The 23,425-nt window shown below is 35.0% G+C and overlaps 2 protein-coding genes across 5 annotated transcripts in view; one reads left to right on the top strand and one right to left on the bottom strand.

Annotated features, from left to right (window-relative positions):
• Positions 1-347: 347 nt before the first annotated feature.
• Positions 348-11,679, bottom strand: LOC100367459 (epsin-2-like). Of its 4 annotated transcripts, none has more exons than XM_078007968.2 (4): positions 11,337-11,679; positions 10,127-10,921; positions 7,090-7,268; positions 348-3,312 (listed from the first exon to the last, which is right to left on the bottom strand). In XM_078007968.2, the coding sequence occupies exons 2-4, from the start codon at positions 10,728-10,730 to the stop codon at positions 2,455-2,457; spliced, it is 1,641 nt and encodes a 546-aa protein (XP_077864094.1). In that variant the 5' UTR covers positions 10,731-10,921; positions 11,337-11,679; the 3' UTR covers positions 348-2,454. The 4 variants fall into 4 exon arrangements, with proteins under 4 accessions (XP_077864094.1, XP_085358438.1, XP_085358439.1 ...); XM_085502312.1 differs by having other exon boundaries at positions 10,199-10,921; XM_085502313.1 differs by having other exon boundaries at positions 7,090-7,253; positions 10,199-10,921.
• Positions 11,680-11,735: 56 nt separating this feature from the next.
• The window catches only part of LOC100368931 (uncharacterized), a 38,968-nt gene continuing 27,278 nt past the window's right edge, over positions 11,736-23,425 (top strand). The window contains exons 1-2 of the mRNA XM_078007969.2: positions 11,736-11,856; positions 13,516-13,609. Of these exons, the coding sequence (XP_077864095.2) occupies positions 13,537-13,609 (73 nt within the window). The 5' untranslated portion in view covers positions 11,736-11,856; positions 13,516-13,536. The remainder of the gene's footprint in view (positions 11,857-13,515; positions 13,610-23,425) is intronic.

Raw genomic sequence — 23,425 nt, 5'->3', positions numbered from 1 at the left:
AACAAATTGTGCTTATAAACTGTAGGGAAACATCAACTTTTTTTGAATTCTAGCAGATTTCATGAAATGCACTTAAAAGATTAACTTTGCATATTCACTAGATTTCATTCAATTAGTTATTTGTTTATAAAACCATAGCAAATTACGACTTTTATGGTAATAGCCCCCAAAACGGCTAAATATTATTTCTATTCATAGTTTTTGTAGAACTGCCATGTAATGTAGACACATGAAAAGAGAAAAAATAAGATAAGCTTTTTAACACGTTCAAAAATAATAGATGTATTTTTTTTGCGGGACATCCACACGAAGCATACATTTCCGAACACAGAATGTCTCAATGTACGTTATGTTTTGTGTTATTTATTCATTCATTGCAACACATTCAAATACACTTCTTTCATAGATACATTTTACTTTTTCAAATATATAAACAAGCATACCCAATATCAGTACCAATTTTAGTTGGTACAATACATTTTCAGAATACGTCTTTAAAATAGCTAGTCAATTATTTTAAGTCTATACATGTCGGTGAAAAAAGGCTGTTAAGCTATGTGACACTTCTTTACAAAACAATTCTATTTGAGAACTGGAAATCTATTCTACATTGCGAGAACACTGCTAATGGACAGTTTTGACTATCTTTGCTTGAAGCAAATATTTAACAAGACTTCATATCCACATGGCGTTGGTGGAAAAAAAAATGTACAATTCCACTTGACAGAATAACTACTAACCATTTGCAAACACAATATTAACTTTAGTACATGCCATGCTTTTATTGACTTGAAGTTCCAAATTAACAGACTAGTATTCAATATTCGCCAGCATCACCGATTCCAACCTTGATCAAATGCCAACTATATTTTCATCTTGACTTGCCAATTAATCAAATGAATCTCATTTATGAGAAGGCATGCAGATTCTAAACTTAAACTGTACATAGCTGTACACCTTACTCGGTGACTGCAGTTAATCTTCATGTCGGTAAACAATAAAACTTGACATCATTGTTTTTTCCACTTTTCATTTTAGCTATCCATGGAAACGTCCAGCAGGTGATGCCTTAAACATTTTTTTTCATAAAATATTAATACAGAGAATTATTCATTAATACAGATAAAACACGCCAGATCAAGGTAGTTTTTAAACATTTTTGAATATACAGGTTTTAATTTGTTAGCATACAATATTATCCTGGCAACAAGAAAAAAATAAAGTTGGTTACACTGGAATAAAGTTATTGCTGAAGCTCAATGGCAGAGAAACTTACTTTAAACTCTACGACATTTTTTTTTAAATGCAAATCACTTCATGTAAACACATTGTACGCTACTGAGAGACTATTTTAGATATTCTCCGAACCTCCATGTTCCAAATAACCTTTAGAAATCCGAGAGTCGCACATTTAAAAAATGTGACCTATAACCACACTTAAGAACGGATAGAATTGACTTGACTTCTCTAGATTTGTGAGAAGACTGTTTATAAGAAATCTTTTCTTTCATTCAAAATAATATCCAAAACTGAAGGAGGGCAAATCAAATACATTTCCATTAAAATATGGGAAAGATATTCACAAGACTGGTAAAGCTATGAATAAATTAAGTACAACACAATGATGAGAACATTTTTTTCATGACAATACAGACACTATTTCTAGACACATCTGCTGTCTCCGCTGTACATGGCAAAGACACAGAATAAACTCAGACTTGCACGTTTCGCATTTGAACTCCAAAGGCGCCAACAAACGCAAAACATGCAGAACACTACTATGGAATCATAGCTATATGTTTGAGCTTTCAAAAATGCAACATTATATATAAATGCAATGCCATGTGCATCTGCATGTTCGAGACTAAAAATACGAACCATGGATATTAACACTTTCCCATCGATAATCTGTATTGCATGAACACTACTTCATGTATGTGTACAGATTTTATTAGTTTTGCTTTGCAACCATCTACCAGTGTGGAACAAGATCAGTTGCATTATTGTACACGTGCTGCTGCAGCAGCAACATCATCATAGTGGGGGATGAATCAACCAACAGACTGTTAGCAGCTGCAGAATGTTGTCCATAGTTCAGCTCTGTAGAATCCATGCCTTTGCAGAATAACACACTCATCAACATAATCCTAGTCTAGGTGTTATTTAAACATATTTAAAATGTTCCATGCACCGTACATTTCAATATGCGTTTATTTATTCAGTGATAAATATTTGAGATTTCATTATGCATGCAGAGATGTATATACATTTTTAATTACGATTTTAACTATGTTATGCCTACAGTTACCATTTTATTTTAGTTTTTTTTTTTTTTTTTACAAAGAATACAATGTTTTGAGTGTGTAAAGCCTTATACATTGAAGTAACCCAAATAAAGACTTCTATTGATCAAGAGACTTTACTTTATATTAATGTCTAGTCTGATGACGTTCTCTAGAAGAGAAAGGGATTGGTTGATTGCTGCTGCTGTTGGGGTACATTGGCTGCTGGGAGCATAGGCTGCGGCAGTTGTGAGCCGTATGCGGTCATAGGCATAGTTGCGGGTTGCTTCATCTGGTTCAACGTTGGAGATGCCGAGTGCTGCACTTGGAATGGATTGGTGGATTTTGATGTTGTGTTCACTGCGAACGGATTTGTAGATCCTGGCTGGGCTACTTGCTGCTGTGGAGTTGGTCCAATCAAAGAGTCCAAGTTCACCAAACTGGAGTTTTCACCAAGGAAATCAGATGCTGATTTCTTTTTCTCGTCTTGACTGTTGGATGATAAGGCTACGCCCATTGATCCCATATCAAACATGTTATCAACAGGCATAGCACTAGCAGCTGGAGGACCTCCGAAAGGATCATTATTCCCAATACCACCCCCGATACGAATGCTATCAAAATCAGCATCAGGATCTGTTGAAGATTCACCTCCCCAGGCAGCTGCTTGACTGGTAGCTACGTTACTCGTGACTGGTGGCGACCCCCATATATCAGCAGCAGGCGACGCTGATCTGTGACTAGGTAGGGCTGGAGACCCCCATGGATCTGTAGCTACGCGATGTGGTGGTTGAGGTGGTGGTGGTGACTGTGACACAATGGGTTCTCCCCAAGGATTAGGTTGTGGTGGTGCTGCTGCTGGTGGTGGTGCTACTACAGCTGGAGATCCCCAAGGGTCGGCAGCAACAGGGGCGACATCTGTCTCAACTGCACCCCATGGATCAGATGTAGGCATTGTAGCAGCTCTAACAGGAAGAGGTTCAGTCAGATCTAACAATGCACTTCCTCCCCCTCCTCCTCCACTGACAACCTGAAAAATAGCAAATACAAAGTTTAAATAAAAAGGAAAAAAATTACACAGAACACATGAATTATCAAAATCATTGTTTATATAGAGTTAAATTAAAATATATATACATGGTAGCTTCACAAACATAGCTTGGAACTGAATGTATTGGGACATGTATTACATTAAACCAAACTTCATTCACTGAATACATGTATTCAATCACCATGTATTAAATTCCCTAGCAGAGTTTAGTCTCTACCAGACTCGAGAACACAACTTTATTTTTGGCATACTAGTATACCTAACTCAGAAATTACACACATTTCAAAACACTTACAATGCAATAAGTTGTTGCTTGCTTTCGTTGTCACGTTGGTATGGAACAGACAATTTTTCTTTATTGACTATTAGCAATTCTAATACTGCAAAATGACTAATTTTTACTGGGTGTATATTTCACTGATTTACCATTTCAGGCATATTCAGTAGGTTTTAAATTAGCGCATTTTCCAGTAGGCGAAATAAGCAAAATCAAAACCCAATGAATAATTAACCCCTTTATTGTTTTTGAGTGACATCCAGATGAAAAGGCAATAATTTTGACAATCCAAACTGTACACGTGTCATGCATATATTTTATTGACAAAACAGTTCATGAATTAATTATAAATGAACTTTTAACTTCAGTCAATGAAGAGATCTTAGTACACTTGACAATTTAATTTTAATAGCTTTCCAGTGGAGGTTAACATGATAACCTGATGAACACAACATCTGAGGACATCCTGGGTTATCAATAAAAAAAATTAAGGAAATTTAACTATGAAATCAGGGGAGGCCATCCAGCCATGTTATAAGATTGTCAAAAACAACTGTGATCAATAGCCACAATACTAGTCTTAAGGTATTTATAATTTAGTGCTAGACTTAAAAAGTTTATTTTGCTACAGTGTGTTTTAGTTAGTGTTTTTTTCACCATTTTAGACCATGAAAGTAGAATGGAGTATTTGATAAAGTAGCAATAATAGGTGATTTTTCGTACAATTGCGAGATCTCGCGAGATGCATGAAAGACGTGCGTCGAACGTCTGCTGTAAAAATCGAACGATTTGATTTTCAACTCGAATTTCTTTATTTCGTAGCTCACATTGACGCCACTACAACGCTATGACCTTTGTTTGTCCTGTTTTTACGTTCGATTTCACGCATAACGCGTGATTCTCGCAGTGTACAGAAAATGGTCTATTAGTATAATTTATAAACTCTTATTTTAATGGCATTGTAAAGGTAACTCCTTGATAGCAGACCCAGTGACCAACCCCCTGTTTTTAGTGCATTACCCCGGTACTACTATTTGGGTCCAGTTCGTCACACCCCATCCAAAACACCCCAAATATGACTTTCTGATGGTACCGGTACTTAATAATATTGTAATATTATTTTTTGTGAACAATCATGTTTGTTTAGTGTAAAAGTGTTGTGTAACCAATAACAACACAATTTGTTTTATTAAACAATGTTTTATCTTTTCCAAATAGACATAATATTCCCCCCAAGTTGGCTCATGGTGAACAAAAATTGGTATTTTGATTTGATGTTGGTGGTAATCGAATAAGAGCTTAAAATTGTGAATTTTGGAATACCCTGGGTAGTAAAAGTTGGTCTAGTGCAGTACCATATATTAGTTTTTTTTAATCATGTTTTTTGAAATTGTTCATAACAGTCTTGTATTGATGCATGTTTTTGTTTTGTTTTTGAAGCCTATACCAAAGAACATATTCTTGTAAAGAATTATTCAGTGCTTTGTTCATTTACACAGGGTTAAATATGAGGGAGAAGGGGTGTTGCCATGACAACTAGACGATCATATCCACCATGCTTGAGTCAGTACAGCAGAAATTACAAAATGGCTCGTTAGCTAAAAAAAAAAAAAAAACATTAAGCATGGTGGTTTTCGCAAGAATAATTTATAATTTGAAGAGATTGCTTATCAACCAGTACATTATCCTAAAAAAGGATATAAAAATGAATTTTAAAGCAGGGAAAACAAATTTGTTTCTCTTATCAAATCAAAAGAGATTTGTTAATTAGGTCGTAAGACATTTGAACCCAAAAGACAAGTCAGGTGCACTCTTTCAATGCAGAGGAAATTAGAATTTTTTTTTAACCTTCACATGTTTTTAGGAATGTACATGTATAGTACACTGATACAGGAAACAAACACATTACACTATTACAGCCTGATCCACAGCTGGTGCGTTTCTTTTAAACCATTACTATTTCAACCACAAGCACAATAACCAAATGTCTTTCATCCATACAAGGTATGCACATTTTCTAATGGACGACTTGCCTTGAGAAATTATGAATGAAAATAAAATGCTCCCATAAGCTGAAGGCTTTTGAGGCAATGATTAACGAGCCAAGGCAATCAAAGGAAATATAAAATATTGTAGCACTGTCTACAAACCATTGAGAATGTCACAATCCCCTCTTGTACTTTAATATATGACAAATGTAATGTCAGCATTAGTATGCTCTTTTTTGATCAAGTGTATTGACAAGTCTGAAACAATCTGTCAAAGCATGTCTGAGAAATGATTTAATATGCAAAACCATGAAACAAAATGGCTACCAGTCAGCCATTCAGTAAGTTTACCATTGCAATTGTATATACCCCGGCTTCAGGACACGTATAGATATTTGGAAGGGGCATTTAAAATTATATTGGGGTGCTGGAGTGTTAGGGTTCAGGTTTAGGTGGGAACTTTGAGGAACTCTTTCCAGACACTTTGAGAGGAAATGGGGGGGAAAAAAACACATCAATCATTTTCTAAAAAAATGACTGCCAGTGGACTATCTTCGATTGGATTGTGACAGCGACAAAATTTCAATGACACATTTGCCTATGTACCATAAACCTAAACTGGCAATGAGAATTTGAGATGCAAGCAGAATTGAGCAAAAATATATGAAAACTCTAGGTTGACCATCTTAGATAGAATAAAATAAAACTGCTTGTCCACCAAGTTTGACCAGGCAGCAAGAATTTAAAATACAAGCAACATTGTGCAAAAAAAGCAAAAATTAAAGGTTTTAGTTGAACAAAATGGCTGACAGACTACCATATTGGATTGGATTGTAACATAAATCAACTTTTGTTGATGTGCTAGAAAACAATTGTCTATGAACCAAGTTTGAATCTAAATTGACTGTGTGAATTTGATATATAAATGTGTGGTGGAAAAGAATGTAAATTGTCGATGTATAAGGAAGAGTGGGAGGTTTACACCCATGAAGAAAATAATCGGCAGGGATTGTAATAGAATGTTTTCTCTGCATGCACAGTGTGCATGTCGAAGTTGAAATTTACCTGCACTAACTTGTTGTTTTCAAGTTTTAATAAAATTTACGAGTTTTGATTGATGCGATCATGAAAGAATTTGCTTTTTTTAATTGTCTTACAATATTTGTGGAACTTGCATGTAATTTAGACTTAGTGAATATAATGAGAAAATGTTGTGTTAATTTCTACATGTACAGTGTGCACATTATATTTTGAGTTTACTTGCACTAGCTAATAATCTACTAGTATGTGCAAAGTGCAGTGTGCACCAGGGTATTTTGATCCCTGTAATCGGACAAACATACTAAATGCTCCATACATTGAATCTTTATTTTTTGCTCATCCTTAAGCATAGATATATTTCTAGTAGTTCAAGTGAAGTATAAAAAATAATGAAACAGACCAGTCAGCATATGGGCATGAAGTAGAGAGTATACATAACTACAAACTAACCTCCGGTTTTTCATCTAAACTCTCATTCAAGGCCATCTGCAATCTGACATCATCACTTCGTTTCTGACGATCACTTTCATCTGCTTCTTCTTTGCTCATTGCCAAGGCCAACTGCAGCTGCAGTTCTTCCTCTCCAGTTGTCTGAGGGCGAGCTTGTTCTAATTCTGAAAGTGGAGAACCTGACATGAGAGAAACAAATCCGAAGGCTGCGTCAGGAAAAAACGTTTTGGGAAATGGAACGGGGACTTGTGGGCAAAGTACATGCACATGCATGCCAAGAACGGTGGTATAGCAAGCAACAAGCAAAGTCAAATTTTCTTTAAGTGATTTTGTGATCAACCATCACATCCCACCCAACAGTAACCAAACTGCATCATATTGTCTGGTAATTCCTGGAAAGCAACTACATTAGTGTAGATCTATATAAAAATAATATAAATTCGCCTGCAATCACAATGTGTGAAGGTGAAAGGCAAATAAAAAGTAGCTGAAAATTATGTACCATTACACAATGACATAATTTGTCCAATGCACATAATATGTTAAACTGTTATCCCCCTTAATTACATGTAATCTGTACATAAACAAATGTGAAAATTATTATGGGCAGATTGAAAAGTAGAGCGGTAACAAATAAAACAGCCTCACCATGAAGGATTTATAGCAAGTGCAAGCAAGAGATGATAAAAAAAAAAGAAAGGAGGTAGAATAATGTTAGGCTCTCTTGTCAATTGTGTCTCCCTCGTGTAGGTCTGGAGAATCATCATAGACATGCAGAGTTATACATGTAGTCACTCAGAGGATCAGTTTAATTAAGGAAAATAGTTAGTAGAGACATGCATATTTCAACTCTGAGCTGAGATGGATCAAAGTTCACAACAATAAGTTGGGAGTTGGAATAGTCGAAGTTTTCCCTGGAGCCCTGTAGGCACCATGGGGACCATGGTGGACTATTGTAAACTGCTTTACTTTTGTGCGATAAATTGTTTCAAGTCAACGAATAATTGCAGCAGTGAAAATCTCTCAGAGGTGCCAGGTACTTTTGCAGAATATTGTCTTCACAAATGCCATAAAATCCTGAAATGGTGACAAATTTCTAGTACATGTAGTTAAATTTAAACATTTATGTTATTTTTTTTTTAGGAAACAAAACAAAACAATAACCAAAGCAAGGATTCAATATTATACATCTTAGTGATTAAGCCAAATTGAAAAATATAATGTCCAGATTTATAGCAATAAACAATATCTAAGCTTACAGTACATAATATTATTTTGGAAGCATAATACGCATGTACGAGAAGCAGATCATACACAGAATTGTAGCATAGACTCCTCTTTAGGGTCTGTGGTCATACATGTAGTTAGATTGAACTACATTAACTACTTACTGCACCGCACATCAAAAGACGAACATGATCCTGACCCACCAAAGCCATTGCATACTAACTAAGTATGTATTTACAATGTACTTTTGCAAGTAAAAAGTCATCATTTTTCAGAACATTGCCAATCACAATTACTTAGGTAATGACAGGAACTTATGAGTAAATGGATGTTTTTGAATGTCAGCTGTCATTATAGATAAATAAATGAATTAATTCTTTAATTGCGAACCAAGACTAAGTAAGATTTTTAATGCAACATGTTGCTTATTTTTATGTATGTTTTTATCATTTAATGGTGAAATAGCTTTGCTGTTGTTGTAGAGTATTTTCGTCAAAACAAGTTGATAATGTTCTGTACAAGGAGATATCAACTATTTACTATGGTTATTAGTGTTTCCAAAATGTTCTTGCCATATCACAAGGGTAGTTTCTTTGGTTGTTGCCATGGCAATTACAATTGTTATCCTCGTTACAAATCTCATGGAGGTCAACCCATGGACCACGCATACCAAGTATCAAAGCTACATGTACATGTATTATTAAGCTGATAGTTTCGAAGAAGTAATCAAATTACCAAACAAAACAAAAATATTCGCTAAAACTTGAGAATTGAACATATCGTCCCGAAATGAACAAATCTGACAGAGGTGCCAAAGCTATTGAGCTGGTAGTTAAAATTTAAAGTTTTCAAGAAGATGATGAAAATCTAATTGTTGACAAACGTCACGGCGAAGATGAACAATCACCTATATGAACAGCTCCACTCCATCATCTATGATGACAGTGGAGCTTACAATTACGTAGGTTAATTTTTGTGAAAGATGACATTAAGTGACTTTGGCACACAGAGGGCTAAGAGCAGTTGATGAGCAAACACTTTTTTTTGCTTAACCCTCTCTGCAAAAAACAGTATGAGGTGGATAACTAAATTCTACAACACCTATTAATAATATGTACTGTAGTCTAATGCAGCGCAATATTGCCCAGACAGACATACAGACAGAGACAGACAGACATGCGTACAAACAGAACATAACATGAAATGCAGTTAGTGCGACTTGCAGAAAGCTAACCAATGCTCTAAATATATTTGCATTACATAACTACCGTAGACTACTACCGGTATTACATTACCGTAGACTATTATTACACTACCATGAGAAAGAGAGAGAGAGATGGAGGGAGGGTTTACAACCAAGGACTGGAATAAAAGTCAACTCACCTCTATCAGTGCTATTTTACAACATACAAAAATGTACAAAGGACTATATCGTTCATGTATGCCAAAAAACGCATGCCATGAACAGTATTGACACACACAGGCAGACATACTGATACATGCAACTGGTCAATGGTAAAAATGATATAACGCACAAAACTCGCAACAATAATACTCAAAAAAGAAAAACTAGTTGTTACTTAGTAAAATCTGAATTAGTAAGAATGTTGACAGCTTTGCAAACTGCCAAATCAAAAGTTTTTACAAACATGTAGGGAGGGTAAACTGAAATATGCATGCAACTAACAAGTATTTTTGCTACAGGAAAGTGGCCTACATGTGATATGACAGACAAATTGAAGTTAAAACTACCGTTAAACACCTTTTTTTTAAACTGAGGGAGAGTTGGGACAAGAGAACGTAACAATACCTCCTGGATTTACTGGGGGAGTGGTAGCAGACTCTGACGCAGGGTCTGTGTTTTGATTATCAGGAGTACCACCTGTCTGATATCCTCCAGTTCTTTCAGTTGACTCTTTTCCATATTCTGAATTGCTCCCAATACCCGATGATGCCTGTGCAAATCTCTCCTTGGCTTTCAATGCTCTGGCTCGCTCTTGTTTCAGTCGCTCATCATCTTTCAAAAGCGACACCAACTGCTTGGATTTCTCCCGAACATTTACTCCCTGATCTTTGCCATCTCTATCAATGAACTGGAAATCTTTCAATGTTTGTATAGCAAAGATATTTTCTTTGCACTGCTGCGCAACACGTTCTGAGCCCGTTTTTATTATATAATCCAAAACGACAAGCGACTTGTAGACATGCCGCCAATTCTTGCCGTGGTCGTTCAAACGTTTCCACAGCATCGCCATAATCTCAGAGAATGCAACAACATTGTATGTGAGATCGGCAATTTCGGTCATCAATGAACTAGATGGACCCCATGGATCATTGGAGGTTGCCTCACGCACTTTGACCTGCGAGTCCGTGTAATTGTTCACAACATTTTTGAGTTGCCGTCTGATAGGCATTGTGACAACAAGTGAAATTGTTCAAATAAACACAAATTGTATGAATCAGTCCAGAAGTAAACTTCACGATTTCCCGGAAGAGATATGGTTTCTTCGGCAGAATGACATCACACTGGCTGTATATCCAAGATGGCGACGTGCGTCGACTGTCCGCCGCTAACACTCTGTTTGCTGTGTGTGTAATGTTGACCCTACAAAGACAAAAAAATAAATAGAAAAAATACAATCATCACCCAGTTATTCCATTAAGTTTGGTCACGTTGCCTCTATACACTTATTTAAAATACAGAGCTGGTGGCGTGCCAGGATGTATCCCACAGTTCAAATTTCAACTCGCTACGGGTCACGCCATTACGAGTTTGACTTTCAACGTAGTGGTGAAATTATATCACAAAATATGAAAAATTCATGAAATTAAAAGAATATTTGTTTAACAACATGACTTAAAATAGTAATTACGTTCACCGATGTATTAATTCGGTCACCAGGCAAATGCATGTCACAACGACATTGACAGTCGAGCGTGCGTCTTGAATATTAGACAACACATACGCCGTAATTTTACCCCCAGCGGTCATACAAGACGAGTATGAATTTGAAACTGACCTTATAGATGATGTTCGACTCAGAATTGTCACAGGTACGATGAATTCGATGGCTCGCGAAAGAGGCACAGCTCCGACGAGCAAAGCGGGTAGAACACCGAACAAATCAAGATGGCGCCTCCCTTTCAAGATCAAACCTGATGAAACAGGAAGAAGTAATTGGAACAGCCGTCGAGTAGTATCCGAAGATTGCCGAAGTGATTCGTTTCACAATTTATGAGCATTAATGTTGTATTGCATGTTGCAAAGCGTGTTTCACGATAATTGTAGAGATTTGATTTCGACGTCAGTATTGCTGAAATACTATGCCAAACTAATAATGCATCGGGTGAACCTGAACATACACAGGGAGTGAATACAATGGTTGGAAAAGCCATAAATCCCGGATGTGTAAAAGGTCGAACCTCACCCAAAGTTCAGTGGTCATTCATCTTGGCAGAGAAGAGACGAAACCGATTTTATTGTTTGTATTCGGCCACCAAGGTTGGTTTGTTTCACCCGGGATCGATCAGTGCTTTGCTGTAAGTATTACATAACTTTGAAAATACAGCTCGATTACGCAATCATTGAAGGTCCAATGAATGAGTATCAGGGGTACGATCGGTGTCTTTTTCGTGTGGAGAAAGTGTTTATTGCGAGTGTTAAGCACTACACAACAATGTATACTTGCCAAGTGTCATTCGAAGCGTAGAGTTAATTATAAACATCACCACTGTCCCACTGGTCGTTTTCGTGTCCGTCACTGACAACAATAGTCTGCGCTTTGGAAAACCCCATGATTTTAAAGTCGTGTCATTTTTTGTTGGTATAACTTTACATGTATGTTTCTTAATTTTACCTCAATGATCTTACCTTTTTAGCCTTACACCTAGGTGTTTTTTTCACACGTCCTTGTTTCTGTAACCCTTATAGTTTTTTGATCTTGCCGATTAGATTAATTAAAGTAGTGAAATTAATATTGTTTGAGAACATTGTGAATTGTGACTATAACGTTTTAACATTTATGAATTTGAAAAAAAAAAATATAATCACGTGCAGAACGTACTTAGATTCATTTGTATACAATCTTTTATCTACAAACTCTGGAAAGCTTAAAGGGCGACAGTCGACGCGCTGCACATGTGCGACATTTATGTTGATTAGTATTGATTTTCCCATAATGCAATGCACTCTTCTAATGGAAATCACAAGTATGAGGTTTAACCTGGGCACAGCTTGCACTAATTACCGTCAGTGACTCCCTCGATACCTACCAATCACCTAAGAAATAACTAATTAAAGCTTGGTAACGTCTCAGTTTGTACTCGTTGATCTGCTCAAAAGACGCCATTTTTGTTTATATTAGAGTATAATGAGACCCATATATCTTGCGCATGTGTGGCGCGACGAGTACCACCCTTTAAGGGAGGTGCTATCTGGTCAATTTTAAATATACCAAGCTTAAAAATGTGTTTTAAACCTAATTTATCATACCCAATGTGAAAGTTTTATATTACACACGTTTTTTTCTTTACGACTTTTTTTATTCGGATGTAAATTCTTGTACATACCGAGAAAAATAACACATTTTTACAGTGTACGAAAAAAATATTTGATTGATTACGTTGTACGTCTAGCCTGTGATTACAGAATTACGGAATTTATATTTTCAATATTGCAATTACGTTGAACGAAAATAACCCTTGCCCCCCCCTCTTATTAATGTATCTCCAGATGTTACATTTTAAAATAAGAAATGGATAGTTGAAATTACTGCATCATGTTCATATCAGCTGTGATTTATGCCTTGTGTTTTAGTAACAGTCAGCTGGCACACAAGTGCAAGTAAAATAATAAAATTAATTTATCGTTATAAAGTGCAAAATTCAGATTCTTGCAAAATTAGTGGAAAAAAACACAAACTTTCACAGCCAAATAATTCTTTTGGATAACATAAACATAAACAATGAAATTTAATGACGTTCAGCGTTTTTTCTTGGGGGGGGGGGGCGCAGATTCAAGAACGCTTCATCATGCAACTAGGGAGCTAATAAGCGACTACTGCAGTTGAATCCACCACCGAAATTTATAAAAATTTGTGCATGTGAAAATCTAAGAAATAGGTTTATGGTTGGTGGATTGTGATATTACTAGATTAAGCATAAAAAAGAATTTTCACTTTCTCGTTATTATCCTCCTAGGGTCAGGACCACAGGCAGAGCATGATGGAACTATTTTATCTGCTAGTGTGTCTGTTATGTTTACAAAATAAAGTACTAGGGCAAGGTGATCCAGGTAAGTCTGTTAAATATCAGTCCAATGCATGTTAATAGGATATTGTGAAGTTTCCTTCATTGTCCATCAGGCGAAATTAAAAAAATAGTGTTTCTGTTAACCACCAGGCCTTGCCTATGCAGATTTTACATGTCGTACAAATGTATCTTTTTATTGGATAAAACTAGAATTTGGTCACTGGGAGTTTGCATGCACTTAGTGTAAATAACAGAGGTCTATGGTCATAAAAAAAACATAATTCGATAATCTAGCATACAATAAATTTATGCAAATTTTTGTTTATGTGTGATTTTATTAGAGATTTTAATATACCAAGTGTGTTAAATATTTAATATGGCCTCAATGTCCTAGAACTTAATTTGCCATGATGGCAAACAGTATGCATTTTTTTTGTGCTGTCAGTTTCCATGTGCTAATGTAGGTCTCTCAACCGAGGCCAGTAGCGAAGAGAAACAGTCCTCAGCAGACTGAGTACATTTGTGTGCTGTTTTCAAAATCTAGGCCGGTCATTAATAGTTTTTTTTACGATACACCACACCCATAATTTGTTAGTTTGGGAGGTACAACTGGTGTGAACTTACATTCAATCTCCAAGATTGTACCATACTGTTCATGGCAGAGCAAACTAGCAGCATATTACATAATACCCTTGCCACAATTCCTCAATAACCAGTCGGAAAACACCTATGTTCTGAGGTGTTAATCCCCTGATTGGTGTTAAGAGTGTGCGTTATGCTCTTATGCTCGTGGAGAGAACCAATGACATCATGGCATCATGGCAGTTAATTATACATGTGTTTTTGTGTTCGTAAAGACTTCCTGATAAGCATGTGTAATTTACAAGATATACACATTGAATTAAGAAAATCAAGATTTCAATTTCAGACAGTCACAGCCAGCACTGATCATTGCAGGGTGACGTGTTATGATGACGCTGTACAAAAAGTTTTCACCCTGTGAAAATGCGTTCCTATATCTGAAACGATCGCAGTCATCGTATTTATGTAGTTCAATATTTAAATCATGCCCAAATACTTATTATTTTGTTTAGAAGCAGCATTAAGGGGTTATTTTCAGTCGATTATTTTACATACCCCCCTCGTCAGAAAATCACTGTGAATTTAGAGCATACTATGTACAAAATTTGCCCATGTGATATAAAGATGACAATTTCAATGATTGTCCGAATTGCCATCTTGATATCACATGAGCAAAATTTATGTTTACATATAGTAGCTGACTTCAAGAATGTTGTCTCAATTTCAAATGTATCTGGACTGCTACTGTGGTACATGTATTAATTTATTCTCAGGCTTTTTTTACTGATAAGTGAAATAAGTTGAATCCATGTAAGCATAGAACTCATTGTGAAACCTGTGAATTATAATCATGTGAGTGTGATTAGCTATCAAAATAGTGGAATTAAATACCAGTGAAAATGAATGTTTTTACAGTGAATGTGCGGTACAACAGTGCTAGGTGCTCTCCAGTTCAAACTAGTGGGTAAAACGACCCATTACATAGATGCAGCTGATTGCTTATCATAATGTATCCTTCTGTGTGTGGAGTTAACCTACATTACTGGTCTTGGCAATTTTCGGAGGCATCAAAGCCCATGGATTTTATTTATTTATTTGTTTGTTGCAACACTTTTAAATCAGGGGCTCACAAATAGAAGTACACATAGAGTTTAGAGTACATTTCATAACATCTGCTGTTCAATTTTCTTTAGTACTATATTTACCTGATAAATCACCCACTTCAAAAGTTTGTTTCTGGGTTTATGTTTTTAGCACCTATGCGACCTGGTGCCACAAAAACGAATAAATATAGGAAAAAATACCCTGATAGAAAAAAAAAGTGAATTAAAGGATACAAATCGACATTAGCAGATTTAGATGATTATACATTACAAAACAGTGTTGGGGAAAAAGGGTATGATTAATGATGATTACCGGTAGTTCTGGTGTTGAAATTCGGTGTGCTCAGCATCCCTGAACTCCCATGCAGTTCTATTGAATTGAAGTACAGGACTGAAACACTCGCATACAAAATGTATGTTGATTTATATAGGTAGAAAGAAGCTTGCTAAACTAACAGTAAAGTCTGCTAATTACTAATACCATTTTGAGGAAAGTGACCATAGAAAATTTACTTTTAACGTACATGTATTTTAAAAACCCAGATTTTAAAAATAATTCAAGACAACACCAATCAGTCGACCTCACCTCGGACTGTATAAATGTGTGTCACTATGCCAAAAGTTTAGATATGAGGAGATGTCTTCACCAGGAACCAATGATAAATAGACCACAAGATGGCTGCCATTACTGTGTTAATTACAAAGCGTGTCGTAAAAAAATAGTATGGTAAACAGTCTTTTCTTGTAACATGCGTAGGACCCCAAAGGGCAATGCTCAGATACATGTAACACTAAATTTAATGTTATTTATTTATTTGATTCTTAATTTAATACCTAGCAACATGCAGCCCTTTTTACTTTCATATTTAATTTAATCAAATCAGTACACTTCTTCTTCTCAAACATTTCTCGCCACTCTCAAATCAGCAGTAACCGATTTTCCTATTTCATGTTCCTTTTTTGTATGGGTTCACTAAATTCTATTCATGTAAACGACAGGCCGTCGCGGATCAGTAATTCACACACAAAACATCATGCGACAAACATTGATATTTATTCATTGAAAAAAAAACAACACATTACACTCTTGGGTCTTTGATTTGTTAGTGTGTACATAATGGACAATAACAATTCACAAACAAGGGAGCGCTAGGTGATGATGAAATAATCATAGTTCATTTGTTCCATTTGATGTGTACTGTTTACACTATAGATACTAATTCTTGTCTACATATACATTGTACATGTATAAAATATGCCTACTGTAGGACTTTGCGCTATAGATACTAATTCTTATCTACATATACATTGTACATGTATAAAATATGCCTACTGTAGGACTTTGTGCTATAGATACTAATTCTTGTCTACATATACATTGTACATGTATAAAATATGCCTACTGTAGGACTTTGCGCTATAGATACTAATTCTTATCTACATATACATGTATAAAATATGCCTACTGTAGGACTTTGCACTATAGATACTAATTCTTGTCTACATATACATTGTACATGTATAAAATATGCCTACTGTAGGACATTGCGCTATAGATACTAATTCTTATCTACATATACATTGTACATGTATAATGCATGTATATGCCTACTGTAGGACTTTGCGCTATAGATACTAATTCTAATCGACATATACATTGTACATGTATAAAATATGCCTACTGTAGGACTTTGCGCTATAGATACTAATTCTAATCGACATATACATTGTACATGTATAAAATATGCCTACTGTAGGACTTTGCGCTATAGATACTAATTCTTGTCTACATATACATTGTACATGTATAATATATGCCTACTGTAGGACTTTGCGCTATAGATACTAATTCTTGTCTACATATACATTGTACATGTATAAAATATGCCTACTGTAGGACTTTGCGCTATAGATACTAATTCTTATCTACATATACATTGTACATGTATAATACATGTATATGCCTACTGTAGGACTTTGCGCTATAGATACTAATTCTTGTCTACATATACATTGCAGTGTTCTCCCCAGGCTCAGAGGCAAGCATGGCGGTCTAATTTGCATGCTAATTTGCATACTAATTTGCATATTTTTCAGGATTCACTCTCACAAAAACAAACATACAATACAGTATTAAAATGTATGAGAGACTTTATTTAAATTACATAATACTTTACATAATATACCATAATTTGACAAGATCGTCATTTAATGTGAACTGTTCCATAAAACTTAGTCTAAACTAATCCTTCTGACTTTGTTGTGCTCCAAACATTGGCTGCCTTACTGTAGTTAAACTCGTCATAGACGTGCTTTGAGCATTAACTGCACAACATTCCTAGTGGGAAAAAATGAAAAATAATAAAAAAAAACAACAATGAGGATTGAGGTTCAAATAAATGTAAACATAACGATTGAATTGTGCCACGATCGGGAACCCAGTGCCGTATGGATAGCATTTCGTCTGCAAAACATGTTGTTTACATGTTGGTTTGTCAGGTCAACGACAAGGAGACTCGGGAATTTCGAGGAAAAAAGAACATGAGGTCACTATTCAATTAAAATTAAAACGTAACGATAGCATTATGTATACAAATCGGGATTCCATCGATCATAGCGCGAGATGATAGCAGCTGTCGTTCGCAAGACGTTGACAGGCCGCCATCTTGGAAATACCTACACAGGTCAACATGTGACCGGAAGATTACAAAATTCGATTTTTTTTTTGCTTGGACAAATTATAACATACGCGTACCCATTAATCTATGAAGATATCCATAAATAATCTAAAAAAAGTTGACAGTAACGAGTGATGTTTTTTTTTCATGTCGTGTCTATACCAGCCTCGTGTCTAAGATGTTGATTGAAATCGGTGTAGGCCTACCATGTTCGATGTTCTTACGATCGGCAAAACATACACACACTGGCATTTTATTTCTAAAATTACGAAATCTTACCTGAACAATTGACCTTAACCAGGGAAATGCCTTTTTCCACGATTTATCAAAACCAGCCTCACGCCGTTTCCGTGTTTCTACACGCTTCCGTTTCTGTGCTGTGCTAGCGGTGATTGTACGTTTTAGCCGGGCGGCATCACCTATTTTTCCTTTACATGTTTAGTCGTATAGATCTTGGTGTTTGCAACTTGAGTGACAATTTGTTCCCCATTGACAGCGTCTGTACTTCACACGTGTTTAACAATGGGACTGTTTAATTTGTCCCGGCAAGTTCAAACCGCCGTGGCGTAGACGGTGATAATTTATGCAGTGCTACGTGTGAGCGGGTCAAAAGGATGTAAACAATGCATCCTATTAGCATGGCGGTGAAGTTGTAAGCATGGCGGTCCGAGCCCAAGCGTGGCGGCCGGGTCGCCAAGCATGGCGGTATCGCCATGCTTTGTTCTATGTGGGGAGAACACTGCATTGTACATGTATAAAATATGCCTACTGTAGGACTTTGTGCTATAGATACTAATTCTTGTCTACATATACATTGTACATGTATAAAATATGCCTACTGTAGGACTTTGTGCTATAGATACTAATTTTTATCTACATATACATTGTACATGTATAAAATATGCCTGCTGTAGGACTTTGCGCTATAGATACTAATTCTTATCTACATATACATTGTACATGTATGAAATATGCCTGCTGTAGGACTTTGTGCTATAGATACTAATTCTTGTCTACATATACATTGTACATGTATAAAATATGCCTACTGTAGGACTTTGCGCTATAGATACTAATTCTAATCTACATTTATAATGTTTGCCTACTATAGGTCTACATTGGCTATCAACATCCTTGCCTTCACACACCACAGGGACCAAGATTGATTGTTATTGAGTAAATTGGCAAAAAGACCTGAATTTTCTTTTTATATTTTAACTGGAATTCATGAATGAATTGCTTTATTATCTAATCTTATAACGTTTAAGATGATATAAAGATTAGACTTATAGCCGACAAATCCATAGACACAAATATTTTTGGATTTTATAAATGTAGATTGTATTGTAGATAATATTAAAAGTGTCCTAATAATAAACGATATCTGTGCCACAGTGATACATTTGTAACAGTATGTATTGTGTTAAACTCATCTAGAAATGGTGACACTTATTTAGAACTGCGACGTCAGTTGTAGTATCAAAGTGTTGAGTTACTGTGTACACTGAAATATTCCATTTGACGTGGTTCTTACTGATTCACTGAGATGCTGTTGCCATTTATTGATTTAATCTGAAAATATAGGTTTTAAGGAGAAATAATGCGAAAACACTTTTAAAATTGTTTACTCAGCAGTTATTTTTAGCAAAACTGGCATTGATGTACGCTTCTTTCGAGGAAATGTCACAATTCCCAAATTTTATAAAGTGCTTAATAGTATTTAGGGATCACAAGATGTCTGATTTTTTTATAGATACACGGTATATTATTCTCCAAAGCCATGTCGCTTTCTCATCTCATCTCATCAGAATCATATACCATATTTCCTCTGTTAGTAGCACATGTGTGATCAAAATGAGTCATATTCAAATGATTCAGTATATAATACGGGCAATTTTTAATGTGTGCTAATAAAGACATGTGCTTTAAATACGGTGTAGTCGAAACTGTTAAAACTGTACAGGCTTTACACTGTGTTGGGTCCCATGCAACATATACATTGTTTGTTTATATGAAAATCACAATTTGTACTGCGCAATGACTATCACTATTTGTCTCAACAGAAAATCATGATTTGATAATGTTGGGGCCTTACAAAGATTGAATTTCGCTGAAGCTATTTGACACCCTCTGTGATATTTGTTGATGTCTCAATTGGTTTACAATTATGTTGTGCTTCTGGGGCAGCACTTGTATGATATGGGTGATAGCAGGCTTATTTATGCATTATTAATTAAAAATACTAGCAGTTGTTTACTACATGCATGGAAATTCCATTTCATGTCAGAGACCTTTATGTCTACCATACATGTATACATGTATTTGTTATTCACTTTATACTTTTTAAGGATTTATAAAATGTGCGAAAGTATATCTATGTACGACGGTATGTGATGAGTTCTCGCAAGTTCCATGTATGCGTCAGCGGCATCACAGAATGCATTGGACGCTTGGAAAGGTTCAATTGCATATTGTGATAGAGGATGAGATACATTTCATTCTGGAAATTGAAATTTTGAAATTGAAAGATGATCTTTATTTCTAGAGTGTAACATTACCAATACTAATAAAATCACAGGCAAGCAAAATGCAGATGTTTTTCAAAAAATAATACATGACCTTGTCCTCTCTAGATTTTTGAAAAATTATTATTATTATTATTATTACCATTATTATTATCATTATTATTATTATTGTTATTACAGAAATGAGTCAGATTATTACCGTGTATTCAAAAACATGCGCAGTACACAATTTCCGAATAAGCATTATCACTAACTACTGCTTTGATTTTGTGATTATCTCATAATTTTGTTCATGCAAGATCTTTTGTTCATTACATACATCTATCACGATACGTGCATGATAATTTCATCTGCTTTACATCATGTATTGCTGTTGATATTTGACAATCTTTGATATTTTATTACCGCTATTACATTAATTTATTTTCAAGTAATTATTGAAATAAACAATCATAATTCAATGATCTGTAGTGTATAACCAGGCCTTTATGTATTTTATTGTTAAATGAGTATTGCGTATGTGTAGAGAAGAACAGTCTGATTAAAATTTAATGTAGGTAAAGGCTCTGTTTTCTTTTTATTTTGGATGCCATGTAAATTATCTATAACTACATCTGTACAAAATCTGACCAAATTGGCATTACCAAACTGCATTGACACAGCTGCTGTCTAAAAGATTATACCTTAGTAAAAAATAACTTGAGTTATGATTGCTTTCCTATTCCATGATAACTGAATGTGATTTAGTTGTTTTTACATGGACATTTGGTCTGATTTAGTTACACGGCTGTATACCAGCGACCGAAATTGAAAACGAGCAAAGATGCTATCTATATCAGATTATGGTTTCGGAAATTAATTTATAATACGAACCATAAACTTGTCTAAAGGTGAAAGGCTTATCAATATCCTTGACATTTCAGTTACAGTGATCAGTCAGGTCAATAATATTTAGTCATACAATCTGTAATATCAGATCATCCATTTTACTCGGTTTATTTATTCATTCATTTGTAAATGTGCAGTTGACATTCTGCATGCAGCTGCATGTAGTGTATTTACTTTGTGAGAAGTAAACCATATTTCTAGTGCTATCAGAGAGAAGTTAATTATGCACAATTTGCATAGATCTCCTTTATGGTGATTGAGACATTAAATTCAATAAAATAAATGACAGCTACCACGAATACTATTTCTGTGTCTATTTTGCCTTACACTTATATATTAAACCTCCACATATTTAATGCTGGTAAGGTTGAGAAAAAAAATATCTCTGTTTCTCGTTTCCATGCGCATCATTTTGAACTACTTTTTTTTTTCTAAAGCATTCGAAAATGCGCTTGTACATGCACTTGTTTCAGATTTCCCCCATTTTAGCTCAGTATTCAACAACAACAACAAAAAATCACCTCATTTTAAAATTTCCATCAAAAGAGAAACAGAGAATTTTTTTTCCCTGGCCTAGTCAAGCCCTATCGTTTATCAAGAATGAAAAAATTGAATGAATTAATATATATTGAATAATAATTGTTCACTAAATGCAAATATATATATTTCTATATACAAACATTTACACGTATACATTAGGGACATATCACCATTCAATTGACATTATTACATATATTTTCACGATTTAAATATTTATTTGTTATGGCCATTTTGTGCCGTTCTTTGAGTTTGAGTAGAATACCAGTACAAATTTTTCACTACTAAACATGTACACAGTGCATTATGGGATAGAACTATGTATTGTATATTAATAGAAATAATTTCACCATAAAACTAGTGCAAAAATTCTAATTTGAACAAAATTCCATGACATGTTAAAGTTGCATTTTTAGATCGTAAAATCTGTTAACAGACTATTGTGGGTTCGTGTAAGACTTGTTTCTCGAAAAAATGTTTAGTGACCCTAATTATAACATGACCCTACGATGATAAAAAAAAACGATGTCATATAATCTAAAATTCGGCACAAACCTCCTTGAGGACTGTCACTGTTATATAAAATAAAAGTGGTTTACAATGATCTCATTAAAATATGTTACTTCAGTACCAGTAATCCTGTTTTGTACATTCACAGCACATTTGAGGATTAGTGTATATGTCTTACAAAAGTCACATTTTATTTATCGCTGTTATGTGGGAGTTGTACTTAATTAACCAAGGAAGATATAAATAAATTTAAATGTGCGATGATAATTTGCAGTGAGGCTTCACCCTTTGAATGCCACTAATAGTCAAATGTTTGTCACCTCTTAAAGAATTAATTCGCATAATTTTTTTTTTAGGCTTTTTTCAAAAATTAGTTCAATTTCTATAGCCTTTCAGAAAATCTGTCTGTTTGATCCAAAATTAAATAGTGAGAACTATTTAAAAATGTTCAAAATGCGGCAACATTTCAGCGGAGAAATTTACGTTGTTTGAGGTGTTATTATGCTTTTCTATGTGTAAGATGTCAGCTATAGATAGGTGGATAGAAATTACCGAACAAAGACATCTGAAACGCCCTTGTTTTCACAATACTAGATTCTACTGTGCAAGACTTGTCATGAGAACTGGCAAAAAGACCATCTTTTGAAGCAATCTTTTCACCCCAAAGAAGTACAACGAACAATGGTTTTGGGTGTGGGACTGTTTTCTCACATCCAATCAAGTGTATCAAATGCGTGAATTGACTTTAGCGGTGAAACACAAACAGAAATTTGTCATGTCTGTATGTAGGGGATGTTTGTATTGTCAAATTTTCCAGCCACTGAAATGCATGTGTAGTACCGGTAATACTGTTAAGGACTGGAACATCAGAGAAAAGGTTTCTGCTTCATTTTTCCCAAAAAACTGATGCATGTGCACATTTTTATTGTTTAATTTTGTCTTTTTCATGAACATTTTTTTTTGGCAATTCTGACAACAAAAAGAAATTTTTAAAAAATCTGTAGCATACACATTTTTAAATTGCACACACAGTGAT

Source organism: Saccoglossus kowalevskii, chromosome 8, assembly GCF_978046115.1.
Source record: "Saccoglossus kowalevskii chromosome 8, keSacKowa6.1, whole genome shotgun sequence".
Taxonomy (NCBI): domain Eukaryota; kingdom Metazoa; phylum Hemichordata; class Enteropneusta; family Harrimaniidae; genus Saccoglossus; species Saccoglossus kowalevskii.
This window is presented reverse-complemented; position numbering and strand designations above follow the sequence as displayed.

What these genes read in the sequence shown, in the direction of transcription:
- LOC100367459 (XM_078007968.2), bottom strand. Translation starts at nt 10,730, where the DNA reads ATGCCTATCAGACGGCAACTCAAAAATGTTGTGAACAATTACACGGAC. An exon ending in TCCCCCAGTAAATCCAGGAG is followed by an intron (nt 7,269 to 10,126) that starts GTATTGTTACGT and finishes CTCTCATGTCAG; the next exon opens with GTTCTCCACTTTCAGAATTA. An exon ending in GTTTAGATGAAAAACCGGAG is followed by an intron (nt 3,313 to 7,089) that starts GTTAGTTTGTAG and finishes GCTATTTTTCAG; the next exon opens with GTTGTCAGTGGAGGAGGAGG.